At 41.9% G+C, this 19106-nt stretch overlaps 2 protein-coding genes across 2 annotated transcripts; both read left to right on the forward strand. All coding sequences in view use genetic code 11, as the record gives it.

Annotated features, from left to right (window-relative positions):
- Positions 1-36: 36 nt before the first annotated feature.
- On the forward strand, positions 37-5710 carry EGR_02639 (Coatomer subunit epsilon; the record flags this gene model as incomplete). The annotated part of the gene is made up of 14 exons (XM_024491888.1): positions 37-126; positions 336-502; positions 536-638; positions 679-728; positions 803-938; positions 1616-1771; positions 2735-2803; positions 3178-3252; positions 3280-3565; positions 4202-4359; positions 4950-5101; positions 5138-5214; positions 5291-5521; positions 5637-5710. 14 exons carry the CDS (start codon positions 37-39, stop codon positions 5708-5710), a joined length of 1824 nt encoding a protein of 607 aa, XP_024353703.1.
- Positions 5711-8249: 2539 nt separating this feature from the next.
- Positions 8250-18727, forward strand: EGR_02640 (Hypoxia up-regulated protein; the record flags this gene model as incomplete). Its single annotated transcript, XM_024491889.1, has 12 exons — positions 8250-8425; positions 11010-11142; positions 11216-11397; positions 11471-11685; positions 12351-12457; positions 12783-12868; positions 13432-13605; positions 14191-14257; positions 15161-15460; positions 17102-17321; positions 18106-18156; positions 18579-18727. The coding sequence occupies 12 exons, from the start codon at positions 8250-8252 to the stop codon at positions 18725-18727; spliced, it is 1860 nt and encodes a 619-aa protein (XP_024353704.1).
- Between the last annotated feature and the right edge of the window lie 379 nt (positions 18728-19106).

The following is a 19106-nucleotide window of genomic DNA, read 5'->3' on the forward strand; positions in this document are numbered from 1 at the left end:
TTCGTGTGGCTACTCTAGATCCACGTAGATTCTCCGATGAATACCGAGTCTGTTATCCAAGATGCAAGGGAAAACTTTATTCTCGAGAACTTTCAAGAGTGTTTGAAACTTCTTCATGGAATCCCGGTGAGGATTCTGCGTGCCTGTTTGGTATTTTGTCGCTGAAAACTTTTTCGATTTTAATCTTCATTGGATCGATTTGCCCACACATGAGCTTTCTAGGATGACCTATGCAGTACATATGTGGTGTCTCGAATCTGCTTACTTTGGTGTCATGTTTCTTAGGGTACCGTGCTTCCAAACGACTCCAGTGTGTTTCATGGCTTTTCTTTCAGATTGTTTCTCCTGAGTTTCGCGACGAGATTGACCTCCTTACATTTCAAGCTTATATCGCGCAGCAGAAGTACAACGTAGTTATAAATGAGGTCTCAGAATCTCATGAGCGTCCGGAGTATCGCCTTGTTCTCCTCCTATCCAAGCAACTATCGGGCGCATATACCAAGTGGATTCTATTTTAATGGCTTATACTTTCTAGAGAGGAAATTGTAGATAAGCTTAATGCAATGCTAATGGAGAACATTTCTGCCAAGGATCCGACTGCTCTCCTTATTGGGGCAACTATTTTTATGAATCTGAACGTATGCATCTTTTGTACTTGGCTATGTAATTTATTCATAGATGCCAGAAAAGGCCCTTAGGGTTCTTCATCAAAGCTCTGATCTTATGTGGTGAGTTTTTGAGACGCATCAACGTTGCTCCTGTGGCTATTTTTTCAATGACTCCTCTTTTGTTCTGTTCCTAGTGATGCTATGTCGGTTCACTGTCTTCTCATGATGAACCGGGCCGATTTGGCGGAGAAAATAGTTCTTAGAATGCAATCCAAGAATGAGGATTCCATGGTTTGTCAGTTGGCTTCTGCCGAATTATACCTAGTTCAGGTAACTTTTGCTAAATGCTCACCCATATTTTTGCCCATCATACTTGGTTAACTGTGACTTCACATAATGACGGTGTTTTGCTGCTATGGTCTTTGCTCTAGTATGTACAAGAGGTTTTTCTTCCTTTGTTCCTCATGCATAATTTTGGGCCTTTTATTGCTGTTAGGTTATTGCAAATCCGAATTTGGTGTGGTTGTAACTTGATGAGCGTCTATTTTAGGAGTTCGAAATTGCACTTGCGTATTACACTAGATTTTATCCGTTGGAATAATAAGAGGGAGGGTGAAGTCTTCCCAAATTACTTTGTTGACTCGATTCAGCCCATTTTAACAATAACATTTAGTCTCTTGAGTTTGTGTTTTAAATTTTTATTTGCTTCCCATATATACAGTTTCCGTGTTTATGAGGCTTTCATTAAACTTCATAATCCTCAATTTTACCACGCTTCTAATTTGGTATATCAGTATGCAACCAGTCATCGAGAAAGCGTTCAAAATTTGGACTTTCATCTCAAGCGCTTTATGAAAGCAATTCTACTTGGCTAAATGCAGGATGCGTAAATCCAGCAGCACAACGCTTGCTATGCTTCCCAGTGGATCCTATACCCAGTAGATCACAGCTACAGCCCTAGATTATCCCCGCTTCTTCACATCCTAATGTTTATTTGCCACCGCTAGGGGGGAGAGAAGGTGACAGAAGCTCTGAACATCTACCAGGAGTTGCAAGAAAAGAACAAGCCCTCCACTCTTCTGTTGAACGGTCAGGCTATCGCCCTCGTCGCCTTAGGACGCCATGCTGAGGCCGAGCCCCTTCTTCGTCAGGCTCTTGACATTGTCAGTTTGCCCACTTTTTCTGTTGTCGGTTCGCACTGTTTTACCCTGCTTTTTCGTGCATGCATCTACCTCTTGCAATTTTATTTCATTTTCGCCAAGCCACTGATGCCGTCAGCTGCCTTTTTATTGGTGTGTATCGTGCTCTTTCAATTCCAGTCGTTTGTATTCGGTGCTGCATCCTTTATTCGACATCCACCAACTTTGAGTCGTGTTCCGCTTGGACGATACCGACTAAGTGCCCGACAGCATTATCTTCTCTTATTTTAAGCTCATGACATGCAGTTGCCGTATGCTTCCGATTTCATTTCCTTTCATTGCCATTTTTAACTCACTTTCATCTAGCCAACCTTTATGCACGTTCTTCTTTTAGCTCTAATAGCTTCTCTTGCAGCTTGTGAATATTTTTCTTCTATCAAGATACTGTGGATGCATTTTTAGCTGAATTGTTGTTTAAATATGTTTTTTCCGCAAAGCCCTTCATCTCAGTAGTTATTTTGCTAATTTGTTTTGTTTTGAAACCTTTTTGTCAAGCAAATGGGCACCTGTTCTTCTTCCAGTGTTAAAAATACTTCTCAATGTTAAGTAGCTTGATAGTAGTGGAAAATGAAGAGTAATGTGTTAACCCTACTGTTGCAGACGTTTGTATAACCAGTGGGAAATAGTGCGAATTGTCAATTTGGAATTCTTTACAATCAAAATGTTCATTTCTACCTTCTCCCCACTTATGTGTATTACTTCTTTTGTTGAAATGATGCAACATCCAACTTGTTAGTGATTTTTGATATTTTTTCCCTTAATTTGAACTAGCCTCCCTTGAGCTTCCCTACTTCAAAGTTGAAGAGATTCCTGAAGCGTTATAATTGTCGCTATCACTTTACCTCAACATCAGTTCGCCTCAATGTACATTATATCTGAATCTTGCAATGAATAGCCTCTTCATTTTACACTTGTTGGTTACTTTAGGATCCGAGCCACAGCGCCTCCCTTCTGAACATGATTTCGGTATCCGTAAACACTGGAAAGCCTATTGAAGTGAGTTACTCCATGGTCATTGCTGTTCTAACCTTAGCTTTATGGAAATTTCTCCTTTTACATCCACATGAGTCTAAGTTGAGTTTACGGAACTGTCACGATAAAGTACGTTTCATTCTCCACTTTATTAACATCTGTGTAGGTTTCTAACATCTTTAATGCTTTTTTTCTTTGCCTTCCGCCCTTTTCTTTCCTTGTGGTGGTCATCACCTTAAGGCAATAATTTCTATGCGATTTCCTACTGGTTGTGTTGTTGATCATTGAAGTGGCGATACACCAAAAGCACAAGCATGTGTCATTTTCAAGCGGGTGCAATTTGGATACTCGTATGCCCAAATTTCTGCTGGTAATAATCCGAATTTTTTCTGCTTCAGTCGTTGAATCGGTACATTTCACAAGTACGCGACTGCGACAAATCGCATTCCTTCCTTGAATCACTTGATAAAATGGTAAGATGTTTGGTCTTCTTCCAACAGCTACGTTCTTTTAGGACAACGTGTTTGACGAACTCTCGAAGTCCTTTGCGCCTTCTGTTTCCAGCTAACTTCACCCACTCTTCCTCTGTACCCCTGATAATGGTTCTTTTTTGTGCCACATTAGTGGAATATTTATTCTTATGTTTCCTTCCACTTTATTTATTCGGGAATACTGAAGTCAAAGGACTGGCGTTGCATACGATTTCACGCCAAGAAGCTGTCTACCATACGTACATGAAGATGGTAACTGAGTACGCTAAGGGCGCCCAGTCGATCAAGGCGGCGGGTTCTAAGTGGCCTACTATGCTGCAGTGATCGACATGGGAGAATGGCCAGAAAGAGTGCCAGGGACTAAGCATAAAACGGGGGCGGGCTCGGAACTGGTTTTTCTCTATTTGGCTGTGTTCTTAACCAAATCTGGGGCATGCTTGTACTTTCCAGAATCCGAATAGTGCGGTATCGCATGTAGCCATAATCCTTTAGAAGTTTAGTAGTCTATTGTTAAATCCTCCTCCATAATGGTATGGCTTATTATGAGATCAGGAAAGACTTGAGGTGAAACACCAGTTTGCGGGTAGACATAGTAGTTACGCATGCGGCAGCAAACAGCAATTAAACATTTTTATTTAAAGGCTAAATGGTCGTAGGTGAACAGAAAACTGATATGCTTTTTCATCTGAATAAGCAAATTTTGGATCGTCTAAAAAAGGTGTAATGATAACAAGAACTCACCTTGTTAGTGGAAATCACACTAAACATATACAGGACACTAGACTGTTAAGCAGTTTTTGTAGTCGGTCAGTTAGTCTAGTCCTATAACGAGCGAATAATGTTTTGTAGACATAATTCAGTACGTTTATATTTTTTCTATCAAACGGTGGGTGCTTGATCAGTCCAATCACAACTTGACACATTTAAATAGGCTGCATTGTCAGCGAGTCAGGATATTGCTTCATGTTTCACTTCGATATGTCTTTCGTCATCTCGCTCTGTCTTTTATTTGCATTGCCTTTTTGCAATGGAATATCGACAATGGCAATTGATCTTGGTACGGATGTGACTAAGGTTGCTGTCGTTCGGGTATGTCTTCTTTTTATTTGACTTCAACTTCTCAGCCTGGGGTGCCAATGGAAATTGTTTTGGATGGGTGAGTATTAGTAATGGGTTTATTTTTTAGCGCATCAAAACGTACAATTTGCACCTTGGTATTACTGAAGGAAGGTAATCGGTTATTCGGCAACGGTGCAGTAGCCAGTGTGAGTATTTTCTCAGTGATTGACTAGAGGTTGTGATTTTAAAGGCCGTAACTGTTTTATTTACCTTGAATTATTTCTGGCCTCTGTCTTTTGGCCATTTCCTTTTTGCTTAGTGTTCTGTCTATTCTTTTGGGTCGACTTTCAGCGGCCTTTCTTGTCTGTTTACTGTATTTCTAATATTTTATGAGCATTTGCCCCATTAATTGCATATTCTTCCCCTTGTTAATATTTTTTACTGTTAAACATTCACTACTTCTAAGAGCTAGACACTCGTTTTGTGAGTTTAGTCTGCTTTTTAGACAAGTTCTCATCTTATTTGTGCCATATGCGGCATACTTAACTATTGTCGTTTAATTTCTTTGATGGTGGTTACACTGTGCAGCCTCTTTACATAACTTCATCTCCTCCGAGTAGGCTACTAGGGACCCGACTATTGTGTTCGCGGAGTTGCCGTCTATTGTCGGCAAGACCCTTGACCATCCTACTGTGATTGAATATCAAAAGCGATATCCTTATCATAACCTGACATTCAGTTATGAATCCCGTCAACTCGCCTTTGTTGTCAAGTAAGTCTACCTCATTTCGAACGCATTTGCTTTTAGTGGCAAGGAATTTACCGTCGAGACTCTTCTGGCCATGTTTCTTGAGTATGTCAAGAAAACCGCTGAAGCTTTCGCAGGTGGGCCAGTTTTCTCATATCTCTTACCAGAAATCCTCTTCTGTCGTTGATATCACGCTTTTGCTTTCACCTTTAGAGTCCCAAATGAAAACCGCCGTGATCACCGTACCTAGTTACTTTACTCAAGCAGAAAGACGTGCAGTGCTGAGATCTGCGGGCTTGGCCAATATCGAGGTGATTCAACTCATGGATGATAATGTTGCTGTCGCACTCGACTACATTCGTCCAAGAATTAAACTAGCCAAAGAAAAGCCTATCTACCTCTTCTTTGATGTTGGGGCGACAGCAACAACTGCTACCCTTGTTTGTGAGTGGTTTCTCTTTTGGCGGTAATATGATTATCTAGAGCTCCATTTATTATCCTATGCATGATTGTTGTGTACTACTTTGGTGTAGATTGTGGCACTTCGTTTTCATTTTAGCTTATCAGATGGCCCAGGTGAAGGGTGAATCGTCCGGGGAACATCCTCACGTCTATGTTCTCGGTGCAGCGTAAATCTTTGCACTTTCCGATTCTATAAATTTGCTTTATTCTTCATTCTGCATTTCTCGGGTACTCTTATCACCATTTTGATGTCAAAGTGTCGACGCAACCGTGGCAGGATCACTACTATCGATATAGATATTTTTAAATTGTCAAAATTAATCTTGTCTTTTTTTCAAAAAAAATCTACCGTAGGAGTGACACTACCCTTGGAACTAATGCATTCATCGACAGACTGCAGGCCCACTTGATACATCGATTCAGGACGATGCACAACATTGAAGCTGACATCAGTAGGAACGCTCGTGCTGTCGCAAAATTCAGACGGGAGGCCATTCGTGTTTTTAAAATTCTTAGTGCCAACAAGGAGATACAGGCATCGGTAATTCTTTATGTTTCTATGGTTTATTGGAAGGTTTATTGATAAGACCCATTAATACAAGATTTTTTGTGGATCTTTTTTACTCCTGGCCGATTTCGGTTTAAACACTGTGATTGCACTACTTTAAAATTGTACCTTCAACCGAAATCAATATAATCTACTTGTTGCCCTTGCCTTGGAGGAAAATCAACCACTACAACCCAAATTTGTGCCCTTATCATTTACCGATAATTGTTTTCATTCTTTTTCCTTGTCAGGGTAGTTCATTCGCCTCTAGTTAAATATCACTGTGACGTATGGACTAATGTAGGGGAGTTTGTGCATCGCATATTTGAATCTGGTAGTGAACATTGTTAAATCGAAACCAATATCGATGCGTGGGACATTATTTGTTTCAGTTTTTATGAATATGATTTACTCCAGAGGTTCTAATTCGAGCAGCTAGATTGTTGAATAATTACTCAGTATAGCCTTCTTTCGATACTTTGTGATCGGTAGTATTTCATAATTTATATGAAATCTTCCCTTCATACACTTGTATTACAGTTTTTCTTCTTTTATTGACTTTTTAGCTATGCAGTCATTGGCTTAGGACTAACAATATTGCTAAGTTCATCTCACGTGACAGAAGAGTTTCAAATTTGCTTGATCATCCTTTCCTTTCTTTATCCAAAGAATAGTATAATAGGCACCAAACTCTCTAGCTCTCAGGAGGTATAAGTGAAACGCCCATTGTACTCCTATTTAGCAGTAGCATTTTTGTCGAGCACATTTCTCGGCTCTACTTTCGCTTTTCAATATCTGCAATTCCCGAGATTTAGTTGGTTCATTTGGAGGTTTCGGCGCTATATGTGTTGACCGATGCAATGAAACGAAATTTTGCTGTAAATCTGACAAAGGAGCTTCGCAAATAGTGTTTTAAAAGCTAAAATGGAAGCGGAGCACTCTGAATAGGACTATTAAGACTGAATACACATCTTTGACACTGTAATGGTTTTTTCTTACTAAATAGGAACTCTCTTCAAAAAAATTTCCCCATTTGTTAATTACAGGTAGATGATGATAATCGCAACCATCACCTTAGTTTTCGTATCTAGAATGAAGAATGGTTGTTTGCTGACCCAAGGATAAAAGCATGCAAACACAGTTATGGATTTGATTTAGTTATTTTAGAAAGTCTTTAGAGTCTGAAATTTATTTAAACTTATCTCCTAGCTTCCTCGTTCATTTGTTCATGCACTGAGCATCTCGAGTATATGATCTTTCCCATTGTATGAGTGTAATTGGGGAATCTTGGTTCACAAGCAGCTAGTGCATTTGTTTGGGTTTGAAAAAGTCCTCTTTAGAAGGTTTATGTTTATCTCCGAATGATAATGTGGTCAATCATTTCCTTTGTGTGCGTACAATAAGCATAATGAAGAGGGCATTTAAGGCGCCCCCGCTTAGTTGTTAATTCTGAGGTGTGTGCATATCTAAAGTCTTTATCTTCGTGCAAACAAAGTCTTCACTGTGCGTTTCCTCTTACTTTGTGAGGGTCCAAACCAAGCTGGTGACATTGAGGGAGAGGAGTTAAACAAAGCTTATCTTATTACTTTAGTTCTCCTTAGTTGTGTAATCTCACGGGTGGATTATGGGGATTTTTCGACCAACAAACCTCCATATGATTTACTCCCCGTACAACATGAAAACCTGTCATCATCATCACCATCGTCTTATATCGTTAGTGGAGAGTGTACAAATTCAGTGTCCTCAGCCTCATTTTGCGTCTAACGAAAGTAAGGGTTCTTCAACTGGCTAAGCTAGTGACGACGTCATTGGGATGATATTGTTTGCTAGCCTCTAAAGAGTAGATAAATAGAACATGCCTCACTCAGTTTGCGTTCACGCTTTTGACTGGAGCAATAAAAGGATTGGAAAAAGGCGCTAAAAAGCACCTCCTCTCTCGTCTCTAGAAGATGGAAAATTGGCTAAGCTATCGCCTACTGCATGGCAGGTGAAAGAGGTGTAGGTCATCGTACGATCAGGCTAAGCCTGTGTATACTTTACAGGATTTTTTTTCTATCGATCAGAAGCCTCCATCATTACCGCTTCTACCCTGTGTCTTAGGTGGAGGAGGTTTATAATGGCCTCGACCTACAAGTAAAGGTGTCACGGTTGGAGTTGGAGGCTATGTGCGCGGATCTCGTGGCACGAGTGCCCCTCATTATCCAAGCAGCACTGCACGCTGCCGCCACTTCTCCCGCAGCCGCCGCCTCTACGCTGTCGGACATTCGTGAAGTCATCGTCTTTGGGGGTGGTTCACGTATCCCCGTCATCCAGTCGGCCATCCTCTCTGCGACTAAAATGTATGTCCACTCTCCTTTTCTTTCCATTTTAGTGCCATTAAACTCTTCCAGAGTCCAGGATTCTACGCTCCCTAGTCTTTGATCTAAAATTAGTTTCATTCCTATTTTGTTGTGATTCTGTATTATTTAAAACCATAGTGCACGCTCAAATTATGCTTATCAATTCTGTCTTTAATTCCCCATGCAATTCAACTTTCGCCCGTCAAATTATCTGCGTAAAACAGAATATGAAGCTTACCTACAGTATGCATTCTCCCTACTTATTGGGATCTTCGTAATGAAGTTGGGTTCTGTGCTGTTATTGTTCACAATCCTTTTAAACAATAAGGCTCATTTTTTACTGTATTTGTTTACTTTTTGCATACTTCAATCGGAATAAACTACGACCTAATTTTTTTGCTATCTTTCCAAAGTTTGTTGTACAAATTGTCCTGCCTTTTATCAGTGTTCATCGAATTTATTCTTCGCTGTCCTTCATGTCGCCTTCTTGCTAGGTGCCATCATATCCTTCAAGAATCATGGTTGTATTTTATTGTTTTCTTCCAATGTAATGTGAAGCATAACGTCTTTCTGAATTTGTGCCTTGATCTATGCTACGCAGGCCTTATGAATTAATCCTCCTTTCACTTACTAATTGTACTTCCTCACTTCCCTCCAGTTGTGCTAGGAATTGCAGAAGTACTTTAGGATTGACAAAGTACATTGATTGGACAAAATGACACTTGTTTTGGATATTATCTTGTTAAGGATCACTGGATTAAATGTCCCGCCTTTTTTATTACTCTCAGATTAATATATGCCCTCTCGTGGGCTCTCGCGTTCTCTCAAAACGGAGGCTCTGGGTTTCGTTGGCCTTAAGCCCGAGACAGGACGTACTTTTAGAGTTGAAGCCATTCAATGCTAATTTTTGAACCAAAATGTCTGCTCATGTAATGCGAACCCGTCTCGTCCTCTGTTTTCTAAATATTTTGCTTTATAGCGATTCAATAAACGAAATATAGTAGTGCATCGTCCTAAGGTCAAATTTCTATGAATATGCTATTTTTTCTGACCCTCAATTCGAGCATCGCATGAGATATGGCTTCTTCTGATGCCAATTCAAAGCAATCAAATAATTCAATATGGTTTTGAGGGTTAAAACAAGTAATTACCATTATGATAGGTAAATTGCACGTTAATTGAACGTTTATTCTCTAGAATCAAACAACCTAGATCTGTCGCCTCTTTTTCTATCACGCTCTTATTCAAGAAACGTCTCCTTTGCATCTGTTTATTTAACACCAAGAGAAGTGGCAATCAATCGGAAAACAAAAATGTGACGCAAATATGAAAAATAAAGGAGAGGGAAGGAAACGTCTCCCCCCCATTGTATCCCAATGTGCAAATTTTTTACGGCTAAGTCTGAAGGTAGGCAGTACGAGGGCTTACGTTGTCCCTTGAGAATAGCCCTTTCTCCAGACTGGTTGACTAACCACGTTCCTTCCTCCACAAAAGTTTGTCTTAACTTTGAGTTATGCTATCTTGCGTAGATGGGTCTCGGTCGTAATTACTCTTTGCACTTCAGTATGCGAACGCTTTTGTCCACAGTCCACTACAAACACAGCGACACAAAGCATAACCTTCTGGGCGTGTGAATTGGTACGTGCCCCAGACGTGTGGTGCAAATAGTGTGTGGATGGTTTGGGGACAACCATCAACTTGTTTATTCGCTTATCTAAGGTTGAAACACAAAGGTGAATCCGCACAACAAGGCACTACGTTGGCAACCACTCTAAAGTTCACGACGCACTTTTAAGACGTTTGTAAGTAAAGTGAAGTACTAATGATTTGCAGTCTTTAAGACCTATTGCTGTCTGTTAATATATGATAAGTGGGTGAATCCATTTGCCCGGTGCTTCCATGACTTTCCCCTCTCAGCTGTTGTAAATCCAACCGATTTGTTCCATCATTCAACCGAAACATTCATGAAAGTCTTGGGCGACGCGTCATTCTTAATGACGCTTCTCAGTTCTTTATTATCAAGAATAAGCCTTCCTGAACGCGATGTCTATCTTTTTAACCCATTTCTGGGCAGTAACTTCCACTGTTAAAATTTTGTTGGGCTGTGTGTCATTGTGTTCTTTGAAGGCTTGACACATGATAGGTGACATTTGCATAAAATCACTTATTTGGCGTTTCTTTCGTTCTTGCTTACTTGGACTAAGTTGTATCAGTCACCATCTCCCTGATAGTTATCAGACTAGTCGGTATTGTAAATCGTCATTCATGCCTGGCCTACTTTGGTGCAATATGTTTCAGTAGTAAATCATTAAACATAAGATTGTTTACTATTGACCCATGGTGCTAAGTTATTAAGTTTCTCTCATCACTTTACCGTCCTCCCTTTTGCTAGGCGTCACCATTTCCGTTCAAACCCGCGTTTGTTTTGAGTGGAGTATGCGAGATATGAGGCGGCATTCCGATTTAGTATGAAGTGCTGTAGTTGACTGTTCGGGGTCACAGTTGAAGGCTTGCTTTGCTGGGGTTATAGCCTATCAGTGCTTTTTTTATGAGTGTTACATTTTTGACCTCCATTTTCCTCAAGGCAAACGCTGGGAAAGAATGTGAATTCGGATGAGGCAGCAGCCATGGGCGCGATCTACCAGGCCGCCTCCAACACTCGCGGTTTTCTGGTGAAAAAAATCGTCCTTCGCGGGTCAACTCGTTATCCGCTGGCTGTGAGTTCACCCTCACCCTTTCATAAGGTCTCTAATTTGTGTTTTGGACTCATCTTTCGATCTCTTAATGCAGGTCACTTTACCGCGCATCTCCGCTGACAATGACACAAATTCTGCCGAGGGAGAACTTATCACCCGCGTCCTTTTCCCCGCCAGTAACCCCTTTCCACAAAAGCGCACCATCAAGTTCCCTCGGCCGCAGAAAGACATCTCCTTCCAGGTTCACTACTCTGAGACCCCTGAAAATCTCTCCAGGTTAGTTGGCGATAACTTTTCCACTGAAATTATCAGTGGGCACGATCTCATCGCGCGAGTTCTCATCTTTCAGGTACCTTAACAGAGCCGAGGCGGTTATGAATGTGAGCATCTTGGACGTGAAAGCAGTAATAGAGAAATTTGAGGAGAGTGGACACTCAGCTCAAGCAGTGAAGACTCATCTGGAATTGGATGCTAGCGGTATCCTCCAGCTCTCCGAGGTCAACCTCATCATGACTCATGAGGAACAGCAAAATAAAAGCAACGGTACGACCTCTACCCTTAAAAGTAAGTTTCACACCCTTGTACGCATCTTTTTGCTTGTGTGGTCACACCACTTCATCGTGCCTGTCAGAAGCGAGTTCCCCTATTGTTGTTTGGATCTGTAGCATTCCGCTGGATAAATAGTAAGTCAATTGTGTTGCATGCCCTCTTTACTACACCTCCCTTGTAAAGTTTGCAATCGGAAACGTTCCCACTCCCACACACCTACCTGTATTCATATTTTGAAATTTTCTTTTATTTTTTGTAAGTTTGAGATTTCTCACGCATTAAGGACTTGCGCAATAGTTCACCCTAGAGATTTTAACTGCTCCATTCGACCGACAAAAGTAGTTCATGCGAGCGATTTTTTATTCCATCATGGTAGGCACTAGTGAAGCCTGTTGTTCACCCATTTATTTTGCCGTTTTTGTCCATCCTTTCTGGCAATTGTTTTCGGCACTAGTTCAGGTTTGATTGCATTTACGCCATTTTGTAAAGTGGTACCTGATTTAGGTGGGCTGCTTACTAGCAGATTATTCTCCGCCTACCTCGTATTTTCGAACAGTTATTCCAATTCTTCAGTGGACTAGTATTGCTAAAGCAGAAGCCTGGTACCTCTAACCGTTGTTTGCAGAAATGGGCCAAAGAAAATGTCTGTGTGTCTTTTCAAATGTATTTTTCTCTCTTAGAATTCGCCGACGGAATTTCGAATCTCTTTGGATCGGGCGAAAGAAAGGCATCGGAGGACAAGGCCAAGCCTCCGGATGCGTTGGAGCAAACGAGAGGAGATAACGAGGTTAGTATGTGGGAAAAGACTATACCTTGCATTTCCTGTCATTGCTTCGGTTTTGTGTTCACTTGTTGTGTTTTGTTATGTTCTTATGTGAAGACCCAGCCATTGATGCGAAATGACTCAGACGCGACGGCTGCCAATGCAACCGCGACTGCTCCACAGACAAAGGTTACTTGCTTTATTTGTTATTTTTACTTGAATGTTACACGTGCCCAATCCGTTGGTAAAATAGTTTTCGCTGGTAGACTGGGCGAAATCTGATCGTCAGGCAGTGAACCTCCAAGGCTCAATCCAACTGGACTTAATTTTGACCATTTCTTCTCTTCAGACATTGATTCATCCGCTGTCGTTCCAAGTGCAAATCCTTGATCTTGTGAGTCCCCCAGTGGAGTCTGTCGGTGCATCGATGGCCATGTACGTGGTTTTCATTCCTTTTTCTCCGCCTTTGAAGGTGTCCGTGCAGCCTGTATTTCTCTATGATGTTGCTGTTATCTCTTTAAACCTACACATTCATCCCCATCACTTTTGATAGTTCTAGTCTAAAAATCTGTCGTACTGAATGTTTGACATTCAATCGTCAAAATAGCTTCTTTCATCATCATAACGAGCGTTTTTAATCAAAAGAATGGTTTATTTACAAATAGCTGTGCACAGTTGCTACTAGGCCGTGACAAATGTAGTGCATACTCGCGCATCCTTTAGTGACCGAGATCTGACCATTTTCAATCATTGATATTAATTATGATGAGCAGATTTTTGTGTTGGCCAGATTTAACCAATGCTGATATTTTTTGATCTACTGGACCTGGTTATTAGTCACGTGGTTCGAACTGTAACTGCCTTTTGAAGTGCTAGCCTTGATACCTTCCAGTTATTGAATCAGCCTTGTCACTTCTTAATCATCTGGTAGGGTTGGTTGGATCATCTCCTGAGGCGTCGGTTCTACTCCTTTCCTCAACCTGCTTATTCTTTTTTAGTCTACGGGAATACGATGCCGCCGACAATGAGCGCGACTTGTTGAATGCGGCTAAGAATGATTTGGAACGAACAATCTTTACAACTCTGAGCGACATCGAGATTTCCTTTGACAATCATGCCACAGAGGTAGAATTGGAGGCGCTAAGTGCCACCGTCGATGAGACCTCCCGGTGGTATGATGAGGAAGGACACTACGCGCCCCGATCGGTACTTTTACTCTTTCTCTCCTTCTTGTTCGGTACAAATCTGGTCATGTACTTATTCTTTCTTGTAACACAAGCATTATGGAGGGGAAGGCGGATATGGGCGGTGTTCTGTGACGCCAATGGCTGCGGATGGAAGATGAACTGAGTGGCTAAACGCACGACAGCCATAGTCAGAGCCATGTTTATTTCGTACCATTCAAGCAAAAACATGCCCCTTTTTGAGCCTCCTCTTCTTAAGGGGATAAATGTAATGCGCTGAATTTCTATTCACGGCGTGGCATCGCGTCAACTTTGACAGCGTCCGTCTGTCAAGTTTTCTTTCTAGTGTGAGTCTATTCGGGAAATAGTGATTAGGGCATTTTTGTGTTGGGAGTCACGATGTAACGCTTTCAGTGGATATCCGTGTTACCTTCTGCATACTTCAGCATTCTTCGACTTGATAAAACGGTGCAATGCTTGGCTTCGGCTCAATTTCATGGCTAATATTCAACCTCATTGAATCGGTAATTAATGGCCTAATTGTGTTTACAAATGTTTAAAATTTTGATTTAGGTCAATGATCTCATCCCTCTGTATTAGTCCTATTCTTGTAATCATTGAACAGACACTGGGTCTACATGTAAGTTGGAATTAGAACAAGGTAATTAAGACACTAGAGATGGTAGGGCTTTGATTCTTTTCAATGCTGCATTTGGTGACTTCTCGTGTTACTTGTACTCCGTAAAGTAGTGTATCAATTGTAGATTCGCAAATTCCGTGTTCTCGCTTGCGTAACCAGTCGTAATTCTATCCAAACAGGCCCTTATGGAACTTTAAGCGTCATAGTTTATGTTAGCGGTATGGACGAGCCACAGTGCTGGGAGCGTTGGCTGTTTTAATCACAAACGCAGTCGAATGCATTAAACCGCATCGCATCGGTACATCTTATTAGTCTTCTTGCATGCATTCTGTTCGGAAGTATTGGTGAAGGATTTTTAGCTCTTATACGCCTATAAGTAACTTCATTGGGGCTGGTAGTGCGAGTTTTATGATCGGTTAAATGCCGGAGCGACGTTCTGGCGTCTCCCCTTCCCATCATTCACTCTTTTTTAATATAAAGCGTTTGCTGATGGAATTTTAGGGGGAGGGGGACCGATTATCACAGTCTCAATGTCCCATTGAACTGGCCATTGGGACTGTTGCTCATAAGCTAAGTCTATTTTATTATTTTTAACTCAACCAGTCCATTCCCCACACAACTTGGTGTGACACATTATGCTAAACTGTTCGGAAACATTTCACGAACTTGTGATACTGGACTGGGGTGAGACTATTAAGGCAATCCGTGCGTGTGACACCACTAATGAAAGTGTTAGTTCAAGGCGCTAACAGCTGTCAAGTCATGCTAATGTGTCGGGGCAGCTTATTTAGCATAAAGGCGATCACGTGACATTCGAGTAATCACCACTTTTTTTCTAGTTTCATTGCTTAAACAAATGCGCATCGACTGTTGCCATAATCACCATTCTTTTTCGTCTCATAGGTGGTGGAGGAGCATTTGGCCAAGCTGCGCGAAGTCGTGGATCCCTACAAGCGTCGGGTGCGGGCCTTTGCGGAGCTGCCAGCAGCCATGACCAAGCTGGAAGAATTGTTGACCTCCAAGGCGCAGGCTATCGGCATTGTAATGCGTGCCAATAGTGCACTCGAGACTGTCACTGCCTCAGAGTTCGTCCAGGCCCTCAACGAAACGCTTGGAAAGGAGGAGGAGGAGAAGAAAGTGGGTCTCCCCATCTATACCCAGGAGGAGGTTGAGGCACTAAGGAAACTCATTGCCGAGACTCAGGTGCGTTTCTGTTTGGTGAGCAGGGCATAGAGAGACTGAAAATCTTTTTGCATGTTATCCTCCGTACTTCTTATAACTTGTAAGCAATGGCAAGCAGTTTATTCGGGGTCAACGACCTATGAAAGTATCATTTACCGCCAATTTTCGCATGCTTTGAAGCGATATTGGCAGATGCAGTTGTCGAGCTTCCCTTGAGAGTGTATTTATCTGAGATATTGAGGTTTTGAAATCCTCAAAGTCAAAGCCGACATACTAGGTAGAACTATTGGAGTATGCATGAGTTTTTCAATTTCAGTGGATTTCTGCTGCAAAAAAGTTATGTGAGGCGTGTTGGTGATTAACTATCGAAATAGCTAGCAGGTAAGGCAGACCAGCATTGGCGCTTGGCAGGATCATGATTCGCCCAAGCGCACTTTGTTCGCAGATGCAGCTCTCCTCAAAGTATGCTTAAGGACAGAATGTGAACACCTGCTCACCAAACTCACCTAGCCACCAACCGGCTATCACGTCTTACGAGTTGTATCTGACCGCCTCTTTCATTCTGAGAAACTCCTCAAGATGGGATAGTTGATTCGATAAGCACAAGTGCTCCGGTAAACGACTTCGTTGTTTCTTACTTTAGCGTACTATTAAAAATCGTTTGCTTCATACATAGTTTATGGAGCATCCAATCGCCAGAGTTATTTGTATTTCCACTCTTTTTACTACCGAGAGACATGAAGAATTGAGATGGCCGAATTTGTCACCGTATTCTATTCTCTTATTTGAGGTGTACTAGAACCAGCCTTCGAATCGAAATAGACACGATTAGTTGAAAGTAACCGAAAATGGTATTAAAATAAGGCTCGCTACCTACTACCTAAGGTGAAAAGGGAGGTGTTACGTATTACACCTGGGCTGTTTGCTTGCTGTCTTCCTCCGTCTTGCGGTAGTAATTTAGACGCAATTGGTGCAGTTAATTATCGTGTCACTCTATGGTTGGCACACAATTTATCGGTGTGCGCACTAGCGAATGGCCTTACATATGTGTAAAGTTCTTTTCGACTTTGTCTTGCATCACTTCATGTAATCCAGTAAGTTCCTAAACGTAAACGCTGTCAGCCAAGGGTTACTATTCTGTTGCAGCCTGTATTCCTCCATCTTTTTTGCTCCACTCCATTTCTCTGTCTGGGCGCTATTCGGTTGCTGGGACCGTAGAGGAGACCACTTCTTTCAATAATTCGTGTGTCTGCATATAGGCACTTTGGGCAGGCTCACAATGGCCGTTCCCAAAGCTATCGCATCACTCAGATGCATACGATTAGCCATTGACATGGACTTTGTGGCATCTAGCTTTGGTATCAAGCAAATAAAACTAGGCTTTTTTCATTCCATTATCGCTGCTACCCATGCAGCGCTCTGAGACATCCCTGAAGAACTACTAAAATACACTATTATGGGAAGTTCATTACTAATGTACAGGTTTGAGTAAATCAAATGTAGTGCCACTAGTATGGTGACTGGGAGCATTTGGAAGTCGTAATTACAGTCACTTGTCTAAACAGAATTGGCCAAGTAATCTGTACGATTGAAAACACGCCAGACAATAGGTGAGAAAAGGGGCAATCTGGTTCTCATCCCTTTACTCTTCTCTCTCCCCAGACGTGGTTGATGGAGGTGCGCACGTTGTTGGCGAACTGTGACCGCAGGGCGGACCCCCCAGTGCGTCTGGTGACGGTGATGGAGCGTACGGCGGCGCTGGATGCGAAACTTGATTATTTTGGGCATAAGGGGGAGATTTGGTTCACCACCTACAAGCGCCTCTTCGATATCAAGAAGCTTGCCCTTGCTGAGGCTGCTCGTAAAGCTGAAATCGCTGGCAGTAAGTGCTTTCTTTGCTCGGGGGGGATGAATTCTTTTGATAATTCTTGTAAAAATAGTCACCAAGATATGTGCTTCCTTCTATTTCTGACCGGCCACTTTTCCCGATTTCTAACTCTCCTCTTTGGTGACGTCACTCTTTAGATCCTCAAAAGTTGTTGGGATTCGTGCATGTCTAGTTTGATTCGCACATTTTCGAGGTGAAATTGGCTTTCTTGTCCCATATTTAAGGTGTATTAAAACGTGTCTGAATCGGGGTGAAGCGGCCCTATTAAACTCGACACCTAACACGCTACAAAGGTGACTTCGTTGCCCACTTTCTAGGTCTGAAGGAGGGGTCAGGCAAAGTGACAAAAGAGATGCTCTTGTGGGTCCACTGTATACATCGCCCTATTGATGACGTTTACTATCTGCGACAATAAAATAGCCTTTCTCTTCAAAATGATTCGCACTGTGTGCAAATGAACCTCTAGTAGGCAGTGTAACGGAAGTCGGATTTCGTTTCCGGTCTCTTGGAGCTGCCTTCTTCTAGGCGTAGATTCTTTGGATGATTAGTTAAAGATGGGCTTTGGTTGACCTCCAAATCCCCTAGTAGGTGGCCCGGCTCTTACTTCAGACGTTTGGATGGTATCGGGATTCACCATTGCCCACATTTTGTGTACCCAAGTGAAAACTTTTACCTTTTGTCCGAATTCCCACGCTTGCAGAAAAAGGGTCTTTTTCCATGGAAAAATCCAGCGTAGTGGACAGATTTACCAATGCTGATTGAATTTTTAACATTGTAGACGCGACTGCGGAAAATGCTACGGTCGTTGAAGCTCCTCAAGTGGAAGAAGGTAAAAATTTATCGGCATTTTATCGCTATGAAATTATAGCGTTAGTTACTTTTGTCCTCCTTTTTGCTTAGTCTACTTGACACACGGATTTCCTTAATGCTTTTTATACAAGTTTTTTGGACTGTGGGTAATCTCTACCTGATTTCTTTTCCGTGGATTGCGAAACATTGCCCGTTTTCCATGGTCTAAGTCTTTTTTTCCATCCATTGCCTGCCAATTTAAATTACATTATTTTGGTATCGAAGCGGCCCACGGCTACCTCTTCTTAAGCGGGTTAACTCCCTTCCTATTCCCTTTATTGTTCATCTTACCTTGTGGTAGAAGAGCCTTAGTGTAACTTGTAGTTTAAAGTTCGTCTGGTGATTTCTGCTCTTTCAAAATGCGGTCCCTAATTTATTATTTCATCGAAAACTTTATTTTAGAGCAATCAGCCACCGAGGAGTCTGAGACCATTCCAGAACCTAAGAGTGAGTACTCATGTTTAAGTACTACCTGTCTTCAAACTCGATCGTTTATTTTTTGGCAGAAGTGCTTAACAAGAATGCCACTTTATCCAGTTACACTTTCGTAGACCCTAAATCGTGGTCATTTTCGTGGTGTCTTCCTCATTTATTCTTCTGGTACACTTTCATTTCAAATCATGTGTATTGTCTCTTTGGGGCCCTGGTTGTTATCATGGTGAAGCAGCTCGAATGCCTCACAGCTCCATCTTGCCTTCATTTTGAAGATCGGCATTACATGTGCCTTATACACAGCTTTTTGTATTTTTCTTTAAGAATTATTTCTTTTTCGGTCAAGGGGTTGACGAACAGTTAGAGACTTTTTTATCGCCTTTTAGCTACTACTCCGCGATCAGACTTGTAACCGCCTGCGAGGTTCGCACAACGCAGAGGGCACACACGCACATATTCCACTTTGTACACCTTCGTTCCCCCCTCCCCTTCCCCTCG

Source organism: Echinococcus granulosus (assembly GCF_000524195.1).
Source record: "Echinococcus granulosus chromosome Unknown EG_S00012, whole genome shotgun sequence".
NCBI classification, from domain to species: domain Eukaryota; kingdom Metazoa; phylum Platyhelminthes; class Cestoda; order Cyclophyllidea; family Taeniidae; genus Echinococcus; species Echinococcus granulosus.